General features: G+C 44.0%; 1 protein-coding gene and 2 pseudogenes across 1 annotated transcript; 2 read left to right on the forward strand and 1 right to left on the reverse strand.

Moving 5' to 3' along the window:
• Positions 324-1,132, forward strand: Gm18062 (predicted gene, 18062; annotated as a pseudogene).
• Positions 2,401-14,256, reverse strand: Gm10662 (predicted gene 10662). The gene is made up of 4 exons (NM_001201364.1): positions 14,097-14,256; positions 8,357-8,484; positions 4,798-4,888; positions 2,401-3,745 (listed from the first exon to the last, which is right to left on the reverse strand). The coding sequence occupies exon 4, from the start codon at positions 3,713-3,715 to the stop codon at positions 2,774-2,776; it is 942 nt and encodes a 313-aa protein (NP_001188293.1). The 5' UTR covers positions 3,716-3,745; positions 4,798-4,888; positions 8,357-8,484; positions 14,097-14,256; the 3' UTR covers positions 2,401-2,773.
• Positions 12,612-13,153, forward strand: Gm18470 (predicted gene, 18470; annotated as a pseudogene).
• Positions 14,257-16,229: the final 1,973 nt, after the last annotated feature.

Consider the following 16,229-nt stretch of genomic DNA (forward strand, 5'->3'; position numbering starts at 1 on the left):
TTCCTGGTATGTCCCCTATGGATGAAGACAAACCAACCCTGGAGGAGGAAGCTGATTTGGGAACAGGTTAGAGATTAGGAACATGCGTCCCAGAAAGGACTGATCTTCTTGTGCAAGCAGCCCAAGGGGAACCTGGAAGCTCTGGGGGACTGGGATGTCCTGCTGAGCCAAGCCTCCCTGGCTATTGGTCACCTTTTTCACCCAACCCAAGTGGATGCTGGCCTGAATTTCCTCTCTCCCAGACCAAGGAGAGTGAGAGGTGCTGCCCCATGCCAGTTAAGTAGATGCTTTTGTTGTTAAGTTCCAGTCCTGGAGGAAGTAGGCTGGGCTGCCCTGTGTGTGTGCTGAGGGGTGCCACCTTGGGTTTGGGGAAAGCACTGGCCCCACAGCTGGCCTGGTTGTTGTCTCCAGGTTCATTGCTCCTAAGTGCAAGCAGTGACTCAGTGTTGCAGTTACTGAAGGCAGAGAGGGCCAAGCAACAGCCTGGCCTGTGAGTGGTGTTTACAGCCCCCTGTCTGAACTCTAAGGCCACTGGGCAGCAGTTTCTCTGCTCTGAGCATGAGCTCCCTAAGACTGAGCTGCTGTAAAGCCTGCTGCTCATCAACCATGCAGATGAGACTCCTGTCCAGACCAGGACTGTGAGCTCTAACTTCAGTGCCCTTTGTGTAGGTAGAGAGTCAGTCCTGAAAATTCCAAAGTCCAAGAGGAGAGAGAATGGACCAGTGTTACTATAGGCTTAGCCTTACCTGGTTGTCTAAGGGGAGGAACTGTGGAAAGCGGAGGGAAGGAGAAGAGCACCCTTCTGCTGTGCCATTTTTCCCATCATGTTTACTGTTTGTTTTGTTTTTCAGGAACTAATAGGGACGTTTCTAAAGGCTTCCTGAATGTGAAGGACCTAGCTAAGGTGAACAACTTGACTCTGAACCTGACCTCTATGTGCTGCTTGACTTGGGTACCCCGAATGCCTTTCCAGATAGTCCTGGCCTCAGTAAGACTGTGGTTACCAATTCATCTCTGTGTGCACGGCAGCCTTTCAAGGGCTGAAGGCTGTACTGGCATGAATTGCTGCCTAAGACATGGTGTACCAGGTCCTGGCTATTGAGGAACCCAGTGACACGTGCTGAGCTATTCCCAGTGTAGATGGCTCAGACTGACATTGCTATCCCCAGACCTAGCTGGTACCTCTCTGGAGGCTGAGCAAGGAGGAAAGTCTGATCTGTTTTCATTAAAGAATCCAAAGACTATAGTGCCCCTGCCTCTGGTCAGGATTCCTCACTTTGCAAGAACATTACAGAATCCCAAGAAGTTGGAGTAGTCGGGCAGAGCCACTCAGCCTTGGGAGTTGCCTAATTAGCAGGTGGGATAAAATATTTATACAAATAAAAATGATAGAGAGTTAAAAATTAAAAACAAAACTCCTTCTCTTTGTTAATGGCAGGCAGCAGCACAGATTTCAGAGACAGTTCATGGTTATCTTCCTTATTTCCTTCCAATGGTGTCACCAGATACAAGGGGAAGTGCTGCAGATGAACCTCACTTGGGTCCTAGATCCAAGGGTGAAACTCGGGGTTCCAGTTATCAGTGGGCAAGGAGTTGGCCTGGATGACAAACAAATACGAACACAAGGGAGTGTGGTATCTGAATGTAATTTGTCAAATTGAGTACCAGACTTTTAATACAGAAGAAAATAGGGGAATTAGGTGACACATCGGCAAGGTACAATGAGGTTACAGGATGCTTAATGACTCTTACACAGAACAGAGAAATGCAAACATAAAAACTGGCAGGAACTGGGCAATAAAACAATTGAGACAAAGTCCTCTCTATCTAAGATCAGCTATATTCTTAGAAGCCAAGTGTTTGAGGTCTTTACACTCTCGAGGCAAGGGCTTTCATGCCCAAGTCATGGTTCTAATTAGGGAGTTACGCTCTAGCTAACCTTCTCATCAATAATGCAATACTCTAAAACCACAGCCCAATCTACTTCCTAAACCATTGTAAATTCCTGTATATGGGAACAGCTTGGCTTTTATTCTAAGTGATAGTATTAGGGGGACTTTATACTAATAAGTAATGTAGTATGCCATACATAACTATAATAAGAATTCTAAACTTACATTGTTAAGCTTGCCCTGAGATTTCTAGCTCTATGTAGTAGATAGTAATGCCTGATTTCTTTCACTATCTCTCTTACAATATTAGAGGCAATTCTGAATGTCACTGAATGGGCAACATTTTACTGAATTCCAAGCCCAGGGCCAGCTCAAGACTAGGGCATTGTTGAAGGCCAGGGAGCAATGTTCGATTTTGCTTAGATATTGAGCAAGTCATTGCTTGGATGCACCTATAATAAAACAATGCTGAAAGAAAGCACACAGATCCATTCGCAAGGACAAGTTTGGAGCATTTATTATATGGGATGCTATGGTTCCAGGAGACTAAGTTTCTGTGAAACTCTTTGCCTCAGGACTGCTTCCAGGTTTCTAAGCCTGTCAAGTGAGTCACTACTAGAGTGGATGTAGCAGGGTGGCTCCACCTCCATCCCGAGGCTGGCCACCAATAATGGGTTCTTCTCGAATGACAGCAACTTTCTGATGGACAGCCTCTTCTTGTTTGATGGCCTCTTCCTGGGTGAGGTTCTTTTTTCCATGAGGGTCTCTTTCTCCAAGATATTCCCAGAGGAGGATCCTGGAACACCTACACTCTTAGGTGGCTGCAGGGATCCACAGAGCTCCTCTTGGGGACTGCAGGAAGACATATTCCTGTCAGGCTTCTATGTGATGACTGTCATGGTCCTGACAATGCTGTGGCTTGGGGTGCCTGGGAAAGTCTGTGTGGAAGTAGGTGGTAAACATGCCTCACTGCCCCTGATCATGGGGTGCCTCATGATTTGGTGGATGGTGGGCCTCCTGCTGGGATTGATCATCAGCAGTTCAATGATGACATTGGAAATGTCAATGGAAACATGGGAAGGGATGCTGAAGTTTGCAGAGATGATCTCCTGCTTCAAGTCCACAAAAGACCTGCCTTGGAAAGGCAAGTTCCCAGATACCATGAGGAACAGGAGGACCCCTAAACTCCAGATATCTACAGGGAGGCCCTCATATTTCTCTGCTTGCAAGAGTTCCGGGGCACAGTAGGGCAGTGTGCCACAGAAACCTGCCAGCTTTTGTCCAGGAATCACTTCAGCAGCCAAGCCAAAATCACACAGCTTGGCATTTCCCCTGCAGTCGATCAAAATGTTGCTGGCCTTTATGTCTCTATGGACAATGTGATGGTCATGGCAGTACTGCACTGCATGTACTATCTGGGCAAACAGCCTTCGAGTCTCGCTCTCCTCTAAAGACACCACGTTGATGATGCGATCTAGTAGCTCTCCCTCTGAGGCATACTCCATCACCAGGTAGGTAGTCTCTCTTCTCTGGACCACATGAAACAGCTTGATAATGTTAGGATGGCTAAGTGATTTCATAATCCTGGCTTCCCTGCAGATGGGTGAGGTGTACTCCTTGGTGTTTTGGAGAATTTTTACAGCCACAGAGGTACTTGTGGGGACATGGAAGGCCCGTTTCACCACTGAAAAGTTTCCTTCACCCAGTGTGTTCAGCATCTTATAGTTAATGTCGAAGTTCTCTTCAATTGAGTAGCAGGCCTTCAGATCCTGCTCCATCATCTTCAGATCCTGCTCCATCATCTTCAGATCCTGCTCCATCATCAGACCCTCTATGACTTGACTAGAACCAACCTTGCAATGAGAAAGTAAAAAAAAAAAAAAAAAAAAAAAAAGGAACAAAACAAAAACAAACCATTTAAAATCAGGCTGAAGAGAATTTTTACATTTAAAACTTCTTACCTCCAAAAGACAAGAAAAATGCCAGAAACATGTCAGACAACCTAATCAGGTATTTGGAATGCTTGGGAAGAGAAGAGCAAAGCACCTTCTAAAGCAGTAGACACAAACTATGACATAGATCAGGTTGACAGCAACCAAGTGCAAACTGATAGAACAAAACAAGGGATCACGGACAGTAAGAGCTGCTCACTGGAAAGAACCATCCTCTCCCCTGGTCTCAGCACACTCTGAGAGCCAGTGCACCAAGAAAATCAGGTTCTAGAGGAGTGCATAAGACAACAAACAGACACTCCAACACCCACAGTGTCCAGGCTGGAGAGCTGGCTCTGGAGTCCAAAATGTCAGCTACTCCTGTAGAGGACCTGCACTTGGTTCTCAAGACCCAGGTCAGATGGCCCACAACTGCCCTAAGTCCAGCTCTCAATCTTACACCTCTGGCCTCTAAGGCCACTTATACAGCAGACTCATCATCACTACATGCCACTTAAAATACTGATACGAATCTTTCTATATAATGTTATTTATGAACCTTGTTGGTCAGAAGAGGGCATCAGATTCTCTGGAGTAGAACTACAGGCAGTTGTAGTGAGAGCTTTGTTTGGTTTAAAACCTAGGTATGGTATATGAACATGTTATTGCTTTAATTCGGGGTGTTTGACAAGAGGCTCACAACCATCTATAAGTCCAGTTCCAGAAAAATCTGACTCCATCTTCTGACCTCCATAGCAGAGACCAGGGAGGTGGTGCTCAGACACACATGGAAGCAAAATACTCATGCACATTATTGAAGACATAAAATATTCTAATTTATCAAATGTAACTTTAAAAAGTAAAATAGAAGATAATAAAGAACATTGAAAAGTAAACACATAAATCAAGCCAGCAAACACACAAACCATAACCACAAAAGCCTATCATAGTCACCAAAGTGTAGAGAAACTCACTATTTTGGGATCTGAAGCTCCTGTAGTCCAAGTCTAATCGCTCAGCATCATTGAATGCCAGTTGCATTCCAATCAACTTACAGCTTCTGTCCTGTAATGACAGGAAGCAGCCTCATTCAGAGCTGTAAGTGGACAGGTGTCTATCATTCCTTACAATGGGTCCTGGTGTTGTCAAACCATGAAATTGATCAATGGTGTCCAGGCACAACCCACTGGCTTTCCCCACATTCTTTCTTGAAAGACAGGACGTCTGATCTTGGTTAGTGGGGCAGTAGAGGGCTGGTTACACTCAAATATTTGTCCACAGTGTTGCCCAGAGACCCTTCTTCCTGCTAGGTCCACTGCCGAAGGTTCATAATTTTCCCTAAGCTATGCAAACAGGTAGGAACAATGTTCAAACAACTTGACACTCTGTGGAACTTTTGACACCCCAACTTTAACAAGGAATCTCCCCTTGTTAACAAGGAGTCCTAAGACTGATGATGGGCTCCAGAGCTTTGGTCCTCCCTCAGTTATGGATTCTGGCATTCATTGGCTACAGATGGACAGTGTTCAGCTTTTCACTTAGACCCTAGCCTTTATGACAACTTTGTAATAACTCATGTGTACACTAAAAGGATTCAATTATTAACTTTTTTTAAAACACACATTCATAGGTGCTAAAGGATGGTAGCTATTTACTACATTGGTAGTTAGAACAAAATACTGTTTTCTATGGTAACCCAGGGTTTGAGACTAACACCTGTGAGGTTTAGAGGAAGATGATAGCATTCATCCCATGTTCCCCATTAGGCCTGAGACTTCTCACCAAAGCCCAGGATCCAGAGACAGTAACAATTCCCCTTTGTTTTTCCAAAGGGATAGGAGTTTGTAACGGAGTTCTGTGAAATGAGAGGTAGACCATCCAAGCAGTAGGCAGCTTTTGTTCCTCAAAATGTTTTTGAGTTCTTTGGCCAGTGGGACTCAAGGGCATAGACTTGATTCTTTGCTTCAAAATTACTATTGCCCCCATCTCCTATGCCTGAGAAGACACTAGCTTTCATAGCACATTTGCTCTACTTAAGACAGAAGATACATCATGGGATGACAGCTGCAGACAGAGGGACCCAAGTAAATTCAGGGACAAGCAATTTTATCTTCCACAAAGGAAAGTTCTTCAAGGAAGTACAGTTGTGGCTCCTTTTAGACTTACATTTATCCTGGCCTTGAACCTTTTCAGCTGCCCACTTCCATAAATAAAATCAACAGAATAGGATCTGAGCATTGCCTTTGCTCCTTGCATGGAGTCATGATGTTTGAACTTCTAGGAAGATCAGAAGATAACCAGCCAGGAGGAATCTTTCTGCTAAAGCAGAGACACATTGGTGCCCTTGCTTAAGAGACCATCCAATCCTGTCTGTCAGTCCTCTGAACAGGAGGACTTGATGTGATGTGGCCTCTACTTGGAAAGTAAGGGTGTGAACAAAACAGGGAAACAGTGAAAGACTTGGATGGGGCAGGCATAAGAAAGTGTGATGGGGAGGAGAATGTGATCAATGTTCTTCATGTACATGTATGGAAATATCACTGAGAATGAACATGTTGTGTAGTTAACATAAACTAATGTTCCAAAATAGTGAAAGGAATATAGCCATGTAAAATAGGACATTTTAAAACAAAGTCAAAAAACTAAAGAACAAAGAAGATATAATTTCTTCCAATCATACTTCGAACCAACAAAGGACTGGAAGAGAGAGTTAGTATAAAAGCAGAAAACAGAAACTTCGGGATGACAAGATGACTTAGTGGGTAAGAGGACTCTTCTGAAGGCCCTGAGTTCAAATCCCAGCAATCACAACCCCCTGTAATGAGATCTGATGCCCTCTTCTGGTGCATCTGAAGACAGCTACACTGTACTTATGTATAATAATAAATAAATCCTTGGACCAGTATGAGCAGGGATGAGTGTGTGGGGCTGACCAGAGTGAGCAGAGGTCCTAAAATTCAATTTACAGCAACGACATGAAGGCTCACAACTATTTTTATAGCTACAGTGCACTCACAAATATAAAATAAATACACCTTTAAAAAACAAACAAACAAGCAAACAAACAACCCAGTAACCTCTAAACTGAAACCTATGGATTTAAAAGAAAACTCACTATGTTCAGATTCAACAATACACGAAGATCCAAGCGCAGTGGCTCAACAGCCTAGAACTCCAAATGCTCTCTACCAACAGCTACTTCAGTCACTGTAAGGACAGGAGGCAGCCTTAGCCAGAGCTTAAGTGGGCAGGTCAATGACCTCCCAATGGCTACTTTTGAGATCAGAAGTAAAATGGATCAATGATGGTAGGGCACAGTTCACTGGTTTCTTTCACATTCTGTCCTCAGGACAGGAAAGGCTGGTTAGTGGGGCAGTAGAAACACATGAAGAAGGTTACACCTAGTTAGCAGTCCCTAGATCCCTTATTGTGAGGAATTTGACCATGAAAGTTAGCCTGGCCTTCAGTTGGGCTAAGGCTAGAAGCACAGAGACCTTGAAGGGATGGTAGGAACTTTGCCTGCAGCAGGCACCTGGCCCTTGTCAGTAAATGCAGGCCCTTATAGATTTGTGTTCATCAGTAAAGTAAGGGCAATGCCCAAAGCCCTTCCACATGTAGCCTGAACATCTCAGACCAAGTTAATAGGAAAAGAGATGTGACCTGTGGTCACTTAGACTCAAGACAGATCTCCATTCTAATGAGGTACCTAGAGGCCTTGAGTTCTTAGCCAATAAGCTTTCCTTCTCAGACATTCCTCCCAGCAAATGGTATTTAATCTCAGGCCCATCCTGAGAAGTGGGGTATGGTTTTACTCATTCAATTTCTGCCATGACAATAAATACCTTAACTCCATGGACTGCCTCTTTTTATTGGGATCCACTGTGGGGAGCCACAGAGATGGCCCTTACCTATAGAGCCACTGTCTAATTTCCTGTAGAAGGTCTATTTGCATTCTCAACCACAACTGCCACCAAGCCAAGTTGGCCTCTCTCAAGCCAAGGACTCTCCACAAGGGACCAGCCAGAGCTCTCCCCTTTCCCACGCACAGCCCAGGGCTAGCTCCATCCCACAGGCCCAGATTCTGTTCTCAGATCTTCCTCTATTTGCAGAGGTGCTGGAGTGTCCAAGAATTTGGGAACTCCATGGCTCTAGCCTCTTCTCAGGTCCAGGGACCTTCAAGCCAGCTGTGACTGCCACACACCTCAGACTGTAGTTTCCCACAGCCCAATACCCATGCAGCAATGGCATGGGACTAGCACAAACTCCCTTTGTCCTACCTTCTCAAGCAGCCGACCCCTGTGTTAGAGTGGACACAGGACTCACAACCCTACCCCCTATGACCAACTCTATCTGCCAGGCTATATTTTCAAGATTTTTGGCAACTGGACCAACAGGGCCACATGCTAGGGACCAATGTTCAAACTCAGAACCCTTTCTTGGATAGTTGATATCTGTATTGCTTGGGGAATCTCTAGAGTTACAGAACATATGGAATGTCTTTCTATATTGAAGTAATTCATTATGGCAACTTACAGTCTGTAGTCTAACTTCCCAACAATGGTCAGCTGTGAATGGGAAGTCCAAGAATCTAGTAGTTGCTCAGTCCCACGAGGCTAGTTGTTTCAGCTGGTCTTCTGTTGAAGTAGATTCCAACAGGTATGCTGGCAAGTAAATGCAAGTGGTTAAAAAGAGTGAATCTTTCTTCTTCCACCGTCCTTATGTAGGTCTCCCTCAGAAGGTGTGGTCAAGATTAAAGGTGTGTACTACAATCCCTGGAACAGGGACTTATCTCAGGCTGACCTTGAACTCAGAGATCTCTTGCCTTTAGTCTCCTGGGATTAAAGGTGTGTACTATCTTGCCTTAGCCTAATCTTTTCATAGTCACTTTGCCTCAAGATCTCCATGCCAAGATCCAGGTCAGAAACTTGTGTCTTCCAGCCTCAAGATCTGGATCATAGGTGAGCCCTCCAATTCTGGATTTTGGTTTATTCCAAATATAGTCAACGTGACCACCAGAAATAGCCATTACAATATCCAAACCCCAATAAAGACCCTTCCCACTTTTATAATACTAAGTGAAGTCATCTGAATCCCACCAGGCTGCAGACTGCTATCCTTCACTGGGTGTGCACACTCTATTAGTGTGCTTTATCTTGCTGGGATTCAAAACACCACAAAGAAATGCAACTTGGGGAAGAAAGGGTTTATTTGGCTTTCACTTCCCAATCATAGCCTACATGAGTGGAAGTCAGGGCAGGAACTCAAGACAGGACTCTTGAGGCCAGAACTGAGGCAGAGTCCATGGAGTAAAGCTGCTTACTTTGACTGAGCCTGCATATATATACATATATACAGCCATGACCTCGTATCCAGGGACATAAATCAATCATGTGCTCCCCCATAGAATTACCTACAAACGAATTAGGTTCCTTCTTCTTCCCCATATTTCTCTAGCTGGTGTCAAGTTTCCAAAAACTAATTGGCACACACTAACATTCATATATTAGTGGTTCACTTTTTACTTGGACACAAACATTCTGTAATAAGTGTTGGTTTATAGAACCTGTCTAACTCATATTCAAGAACATCAGTTCTTTTATTTTTAGATTCAGAGTAATAAGAATAAAATGGTAGCTTGTGACAGACACTGGGATGCTGTGACACAATGCTCTGTTTCCCAGGACACTCCAGGGTGACTACCATCTATGGGGCTCAGAGGAAGAGACTTTGTCACATCTTCACAAAAAATCATTTACCCAGTTTCTCACCACAGAGAAAGTTGGAGTCCATAAGTGTTAAGCTAGGCCCTTCATGCTATGGAAACAAACAAACAAAGATATGTTCCTAAGGAATCCCCTATCCCTAAGTCCAGATTGGTGGAATAACTTGGTGTAGATGTTTGTGGATTTTTTAAAAAGATTTATTTATTTATTATATGTAAGTACACTGTAGCTATCTTCAGACACTCCAGAAGAGGACGTCAGATCTTGTTACAGATGATTGTGAGCCACCATGTGGTTGCTGGGATTTGAACTCTGGACCTTTGGAAGAGCAGTCGGGTGCTCTTACCCACTGAGCCATCTCACCAGCCCTGTTTGTGGATTTTAGCCATTAAAAACCCTGTAGGGCTGGGCATGGTGGCACACACCTTTAATCCCAGCACTCAGGAGGCAGAGACAGGCAGATTTCTGAGTTCGAGGCCAGCCTGGTCTACAAAGTGAGTTCCAGGACAGCCAGAGCTATACAGAGAAACCCTGTCTCGAAAAAAACATTAAAAAAAAGTGTCATTGTGACACAGGTAATACAAAACAAAAACAAAAACAAAAAACCCTCCTGCATGGGATAACCCACTCAGATAAATCTTACATGTTCCAGTATATGTGGATATTACCTGTTGAATCAATGTTAAACTAGCTACAATCAATAGAACCACAGAAATTGGATACAGAGTAAGAGACAATGGAGGTACATGTAGATCTTGTTAGGAAAGAGAAATAGAATAGCTATCATTGAAGGGGGACTGGAATGGAAGATCAAGTAGGGAAGTGGAGGGGAGAGACAGCTAACATAAGGGCCATTTGAGGGGTAGTATGGAAACCTGTACAACAGAAGCTTCCTAAAATATATACATATATAAGTGTTCTCTAAATGAAATTATTAAATAATGGGAGAGATAGAGCCTCACTTGCCATCTCTTCTCACTAAATGAAGTTTCCAGTCCTGGGATTAGGTTATATCTAATTGGCTTGTTCAGAGCTATCCTGTGAGAATCCCTAAACAAGCCAGGCTATTTCAAAGGACTATAGATTGCTGACAGCTACGACCATTTCTGCAACGAACTAAGCAACTCAATGAACATGGAGGAGCCAAGCTGATATGCCTACATAGAGCCTTTAACCCTATGTTCTATTGCCTTTGGTACAGGAAGATCCTGTGCATGCTACCAAAAGAAAAACAAACACCAAGTCAGCCACAAACTCTCCAATCTACAATGATGCCCTGCCTGCAAAATACACTAGTGAAATAGTGTCACAAAGTTTGTAGGAGTAACCAATCAGTATCTGATTTGACCTAAGGCTCACTCTAGAAGAAGGAACTCACACCCAACTCTGGTTGGGTGGCTAGATACCTGAGACTGGATAACCAAGGAACCTAGCATAAAACAAAATAATACTAGTCCAAAAGAAAATAGTAGCAAAAAAAATTAATCCTAGTGACATTTTGCTATACTCACAGATCAGCACTTTGCTCAGCCAATGCCAAAGAAAATTGCTCCTGCAGCAGATGGGGAAAATACAGAGATTCTAAGCCAGACATAATGAAGAGTGAGAGAGCTTGAAACACTCAGCCTAAATCTATTGTCTTTGTTAAACCCCTCCCTGAGGGCTCCAGGAAGCCTGTGGAAGTGGAGGTATAAAGAGTGTAATAGCCAGCAGGTATTGAAGGACAAGAAGAAAACAAGGCCATCTTAATCACCAGGAGCAAAGACCATATGAGCTCACAGATACTGAAGCAGCAAGCACAGGGCCCACACGGGTTTGACCAGGTCCTCTGCATTTACGTTATGACTTCCAATTTAGGATTTTTATGGGATTCCTGAGTCTGTGAATGAGTGTGTCTCTTCTTTTTATGCCTTCTTTTGGGTACTTTTCATTATTATTATTATTATTATTATTTTGGTGTGTGCCACCATGCCTGGCTCAGGAATGGGGTGGGTTTTTTTGGTTTTTGGTTTTTCAAGACAGGGTTTCTCTGTGTAGCCCTGGCTGTCCTGGAACTCACTTTTTAGACCAGTCTGGTCTCGAACTCAGAAATCCATCTGCCTCTGCCTCCCAAGTGCTGGGATTAAAGGCGTTGGCCACCACGCCCGGCTTCCTTATCTTTGTTTATCTTGTCCAACTCCAATATGATAGGTTTATATTTTAATCATATTACATTTCATGTTGTCATATCTTACTATTACCTCTTAGAAGTCTGTGGATTCAGGTGGAGGAGGAGGGAGGGAGAGAATGGAAGGAATAGAGGGAAGGAAGACCTTGATCAGGATGTTATGTGAAGAAAAAAACCCCAAAAATCTCTTCAATAAAAGAAAAGGAAAGGAAATAGAAGGCATTATTTAAATTAAGGGAAGTGATATAAGAAAGGCAGCATGTTGCATGGAGAAGAGTGGCAGGAGGAAGGTGTGGAGGGAGGGGGTGGTGGGAGGAAAATGTGGCAGAGAGGAGGGTGGTGGGGGAGAACAGGTGGAGGGAAGAGGGAGGTGGGAGGACCAGAAGGAGGGAGGAAGGTGGTGGGAGGAATATGTGGAGGGAGGAGGATGGTGGAAGGAAGATGAGGAGGGAGGAGGGTGGTGGGAGGAAGATGAAGAGGGAGGGGGTGGTAGGAGGAATATGTGGAGGGAGGAGGGTGGTGGAAGAAAGACGAGGAGGGAGGAGGGTGGCAGGAGGAAGACAAACAAAGCAAAGTTTTATGACAGGTGTATAAAATGTAATCATGAATCCTATTATTTGAATGCTAAGTAAAATTTTTACTTTAAAGGGCTGGAGGGAAGGCTCAGAAGTTAAGAGTACTTGCTGTTTTTGCAGAGGACTAGGGTTCAGCTCTCAAAATCTATCTCAGGTCCCTCACAATCATCTGTAACAGCAGATCCAGAGAAGGCAATGCTGTCTTCTAGCCTCTGCAGGCACCCACATGAGAGTGTTCAAACACACCCCATACATACACACACACACACACACACACACACACACACAATATTTAAAACTCTGGGAGTCTTCAGTGAAGCGACACATGAGTTGGTCCTCAAGAGTATTCTACAGTGAGCTATGAGTTGGGAATTGATGGATGTGGATCCCAGCCATGTCTACATGATGCCCCATATGTCAGGATGCTCTTGGGGCTCACTTCTGTGATTGTTCACCTAGACTTCTTGGAGACCACTGTGAACTCAACTTTGATGAACGTGCAGTCAGCCACATCTCCAAGGGATCTGTGTATGGATGGAAGAAACAGCTACTACTGTGACTGCATGGGGAGTAGATTCACAGGGCCACATTGTGAGGCTTTGATACCTCATTGTTAGTCAAAGCCTTGTCACAATGATAGAACATGTGAAGACACTGTTGACAGCTATATTTGTCATTGCGGGCCTGGATAAATAGGTACCCCGTGTGAGACTGACATAAATGAATGCAGAAGCAACCCCTGCAGTTTAGGATGAGGCGGTGTGCTGAGCTGTCCTCAGACGATCAATGGGACACATTGTAGGCCTGCCTTCTTATCTTGGAGCCTTAGGTTGTTTGTATCTGTCAGCATGGATTCACAGTCACAACCCTAGAATAATTGTCCTCTGAGGGGCTCCACCCAGCAGCTGACTGAAACAGACGTAGAGACCCGTAGCCAAACATGAGACCGAGCCCAGGAAGTCTTCTGGAAGAGTTGGGGGAAGGATTGGGGAACCTGGAGGGGGCAGGGACTCCACAGAAGACCATCAGAGTCAACTATCCTATACCCTTTGGAGTTCCAAAAAACGAGCCATCAACCAAAGAGCATACAAGGGCTGGACCTAGACCCCTACACATATGTAGCAGATGTGCAGCTTTGTCTGTGGGGACTTAGTCTGACTCTGCTGCCTGCCTGTGGATCCTGTTACTCTAACTGGTCTGCTTTGTCTGGCCTCAGTGGGAGAGGATGTGCCTAGTGCTACAGTAACTTGAGGTGCCTGGGTGGGTTGGTACCCAGGAGGGGCTTCCATTTTTTCAGAGGTGAAAGAGAGGAGTATAGGGAACTGGGAGGAGAGGGGGGCAGTTGGAGGGGGCGTCAATTGGGATATAAAGTGAATAAATAAGTAAATAAATAGACAAAATTAAAAATCCAGGAGACATGTCTCCATAGTTAAGAGCACTTGCTGTTCTAGGAGAGAAACAAGATTCGATTCCTAGCACTCATATGGCAGCTCACAACTATATGTATCCCTAATCTGAGGGGATCAACCACTCTTTACAGATCTCTGCAGACTCTGAATTCATGTAGTACATAGGCATATAGGCAGGCAAAACATCCAGTCACATAAAATTTTAAAAACTGAAAAATCTTTAAGAGACACTAAAAAAAAAAATCAGGAGAGAAGCAATGAAGGAGAAGGTAAAGCAGTATGGGAGAAAATATGTTTAATGTAGTCTATACTTGCATACTGTACTAGTCAGGGTTATCTAGAGTCACAGAATGTAAGAAATGTTTCTCTATATTGAGGGAATTTATTGTAATGACTTACAATCTGTAGTCCAATTTCCCAATGATGGTCAGCTGTTAATTGGAAGTCCAAGAATCTAGTAGTTGCTCAGTCCCACGAGGCTAGTTGTTTCAGCTTGTTTTCAGTAGAAGTAGATTCCAACAGATGTGTTGGCAAGTAAATGCAAGTGGTAACAAAGAGTGAATCTCCCTTCTTCCAATGAACTTATATAGATCTCCCTCAGGAGGTGTGGCCCAGATTAAAGGTGTGTACTACCATGTCTGGATCTGGGACTTGTACCAGGCTGACCTTGAACTCAGAGATCTCCTGGATTTAGTCTCCTGGGATTAAAGGTGTGTACTATCTTGCCTTGGCCTAATCTTTTCATAGTCATTTTGCCTCAAGATCTCCATGCCAAGACTTAGGTCAGAAACTTGTGTCTTCTAGCCTCAAGATCTGGATCACAGGTGAGCCCTCCAATTCTGGATTTTGGTTCATTCCAGATATAGTCAACTTGACAACCAGGAATAGCCATTACACATACAAATGTCCCTTAGTAACAGAGCCATGTACAATGGATGTACACAATGAGAATTATTTTAATAATAAAAAATATAAGTCAGTGTGATGGTTTGTATATCCTTGGATCAGGGAGTGGCACCATCTGAAGTTGTGGCCTTGTTGGAATAGGTGTGACATGGTTGGAATGGGTGTGTCACTGTGGGTGTGGGTATAAGATCCTCACCCTAGTTGCCTGGAAGTCAGTCTTCCACTGGCAGCCTTTGGATGAAGACGTAGAACTCTCAGCTCTGCCTGTGCCATGCCTGCCTGGATACTGCCATGCTCCCACCTTGATGATAATGGACTGAACCTCTGAACCTGTAAGCCAGCCACAATTAAATGTTGTTTTTTATAAGACTTGCCTTGGTCATGGTGTCTGTTCACAGCAGTAAAACCCTAACTAAGACAGAAGTTGGTACTGGGAGTGGGGTATTGCTCTGATAGGTCTGACCATGCTTTTATTTGAAAGAATGTGGATTTTGGGATTTTGGATTTGGAAAGCAGTGGAATGCTTTAAATGTGGCTTAATGGGTCATCCTAGTAGGAATATGGAAGACTTTGTTGCTGGGAGTGATTTGAACTGTATTGACCTGACCCAAGATATTTCAAAGGAGAAGAATTTCAGAATGTGGCATAAAGACTGGTTTTGTGGTATTTTGGTGAAGAATGTGGCTACTTTTTGCCCTTGTCTGAAAAGTTTGCCTGAGGCTAAGGTGAAGAGACTTAGTATTAATTGCATTGACAAAAGAAGTTTCAAAAAAGCCCAGCAGAGACTTTGTTTTCTGGTTAAGTCTTATGAAGAGAAGTTTGAACAAGCATAGCAAGCTTAGAAAGGAAAAATATAAAATATATGGTTTGAGTATTAAAGGGGTACCAGGAAGTGAAATGATGCAAAATCTTGTGTTTTAGGAGATAAAAGATTAAGGGAGTGGGACCTTGGGGCAAGATTCTACCCAGCTTAATTAGATCCAGGCATGGTGGTACACACCTTTAATCCCATGAGACAAGCATGCTGATCTCTGCATTCAAGGTCAATCTACAGAGCAAGAACCAGGATAGCCAAGCTTAGGCATTGAAGGATTTAGAAAACATAAAGCTAGTGATAATGTAATAGTACAAGGGGATCATGTTCTAGTTCCTGTAAGCAGCAGAACTCGGCAGCTTCAGCCATGTGGCTCTGTCTCTAGAGTTAAGAATGTAAGGAACTACTGGGAAAATTGATGCTGGTTAGCTGGAGCTAAGGAATTAGCGCTGATTAAGAAGAGACCAGCATTGTTGAGGTGAAATCTTCTGGAAATTGTTTTCTGGTAGCACAAAGAAGCTGTGTTCCAGAGATACCCAAGGTTGTACCTCATGCTGTGGCTGGACTTGGTAATGTGTAAGAGTCACTCAGGTGGTACTGCTTGTGCAGGAATGAAGGGATCATGGAGAGAAGCTGAGGCTTAGCACTGTGAGAGGCCAGGGAAGGCCATTGGAGAATGTGAAGCCTCAGCTGTAGTTGATGGCCTAGGACTGAAGGGGTCATGCAAAGGATTTGAGGCTTGACACCCTGAAGAGAGCCTATGAGAGGCTATTGGTGAAGCCTAGTTGGAGTGGAACACCCCAGTGTATTGG

This window comes from Mus musculus, chromosome 7, assembly GCF_000001635.26.
Source record: "Mus musculus strain C57BL/6J chromosome 7, GRCm38.p6 C57BL/6J".
NCBI lineage: Eukaryota > Metazoa > Chordata > Mammalia > Rodentia > Muridae > Mus > Mus musculus.

Excerpts from the sequence above, each read along its gene's own strand:
- Gm10662 (NM_001201364.1), bottom strand. The coding sequence starts at position 3,715 with ATGATGGAGCAGGATCTGAAGATGATGGAGCAGGATCTGAAGATGATG.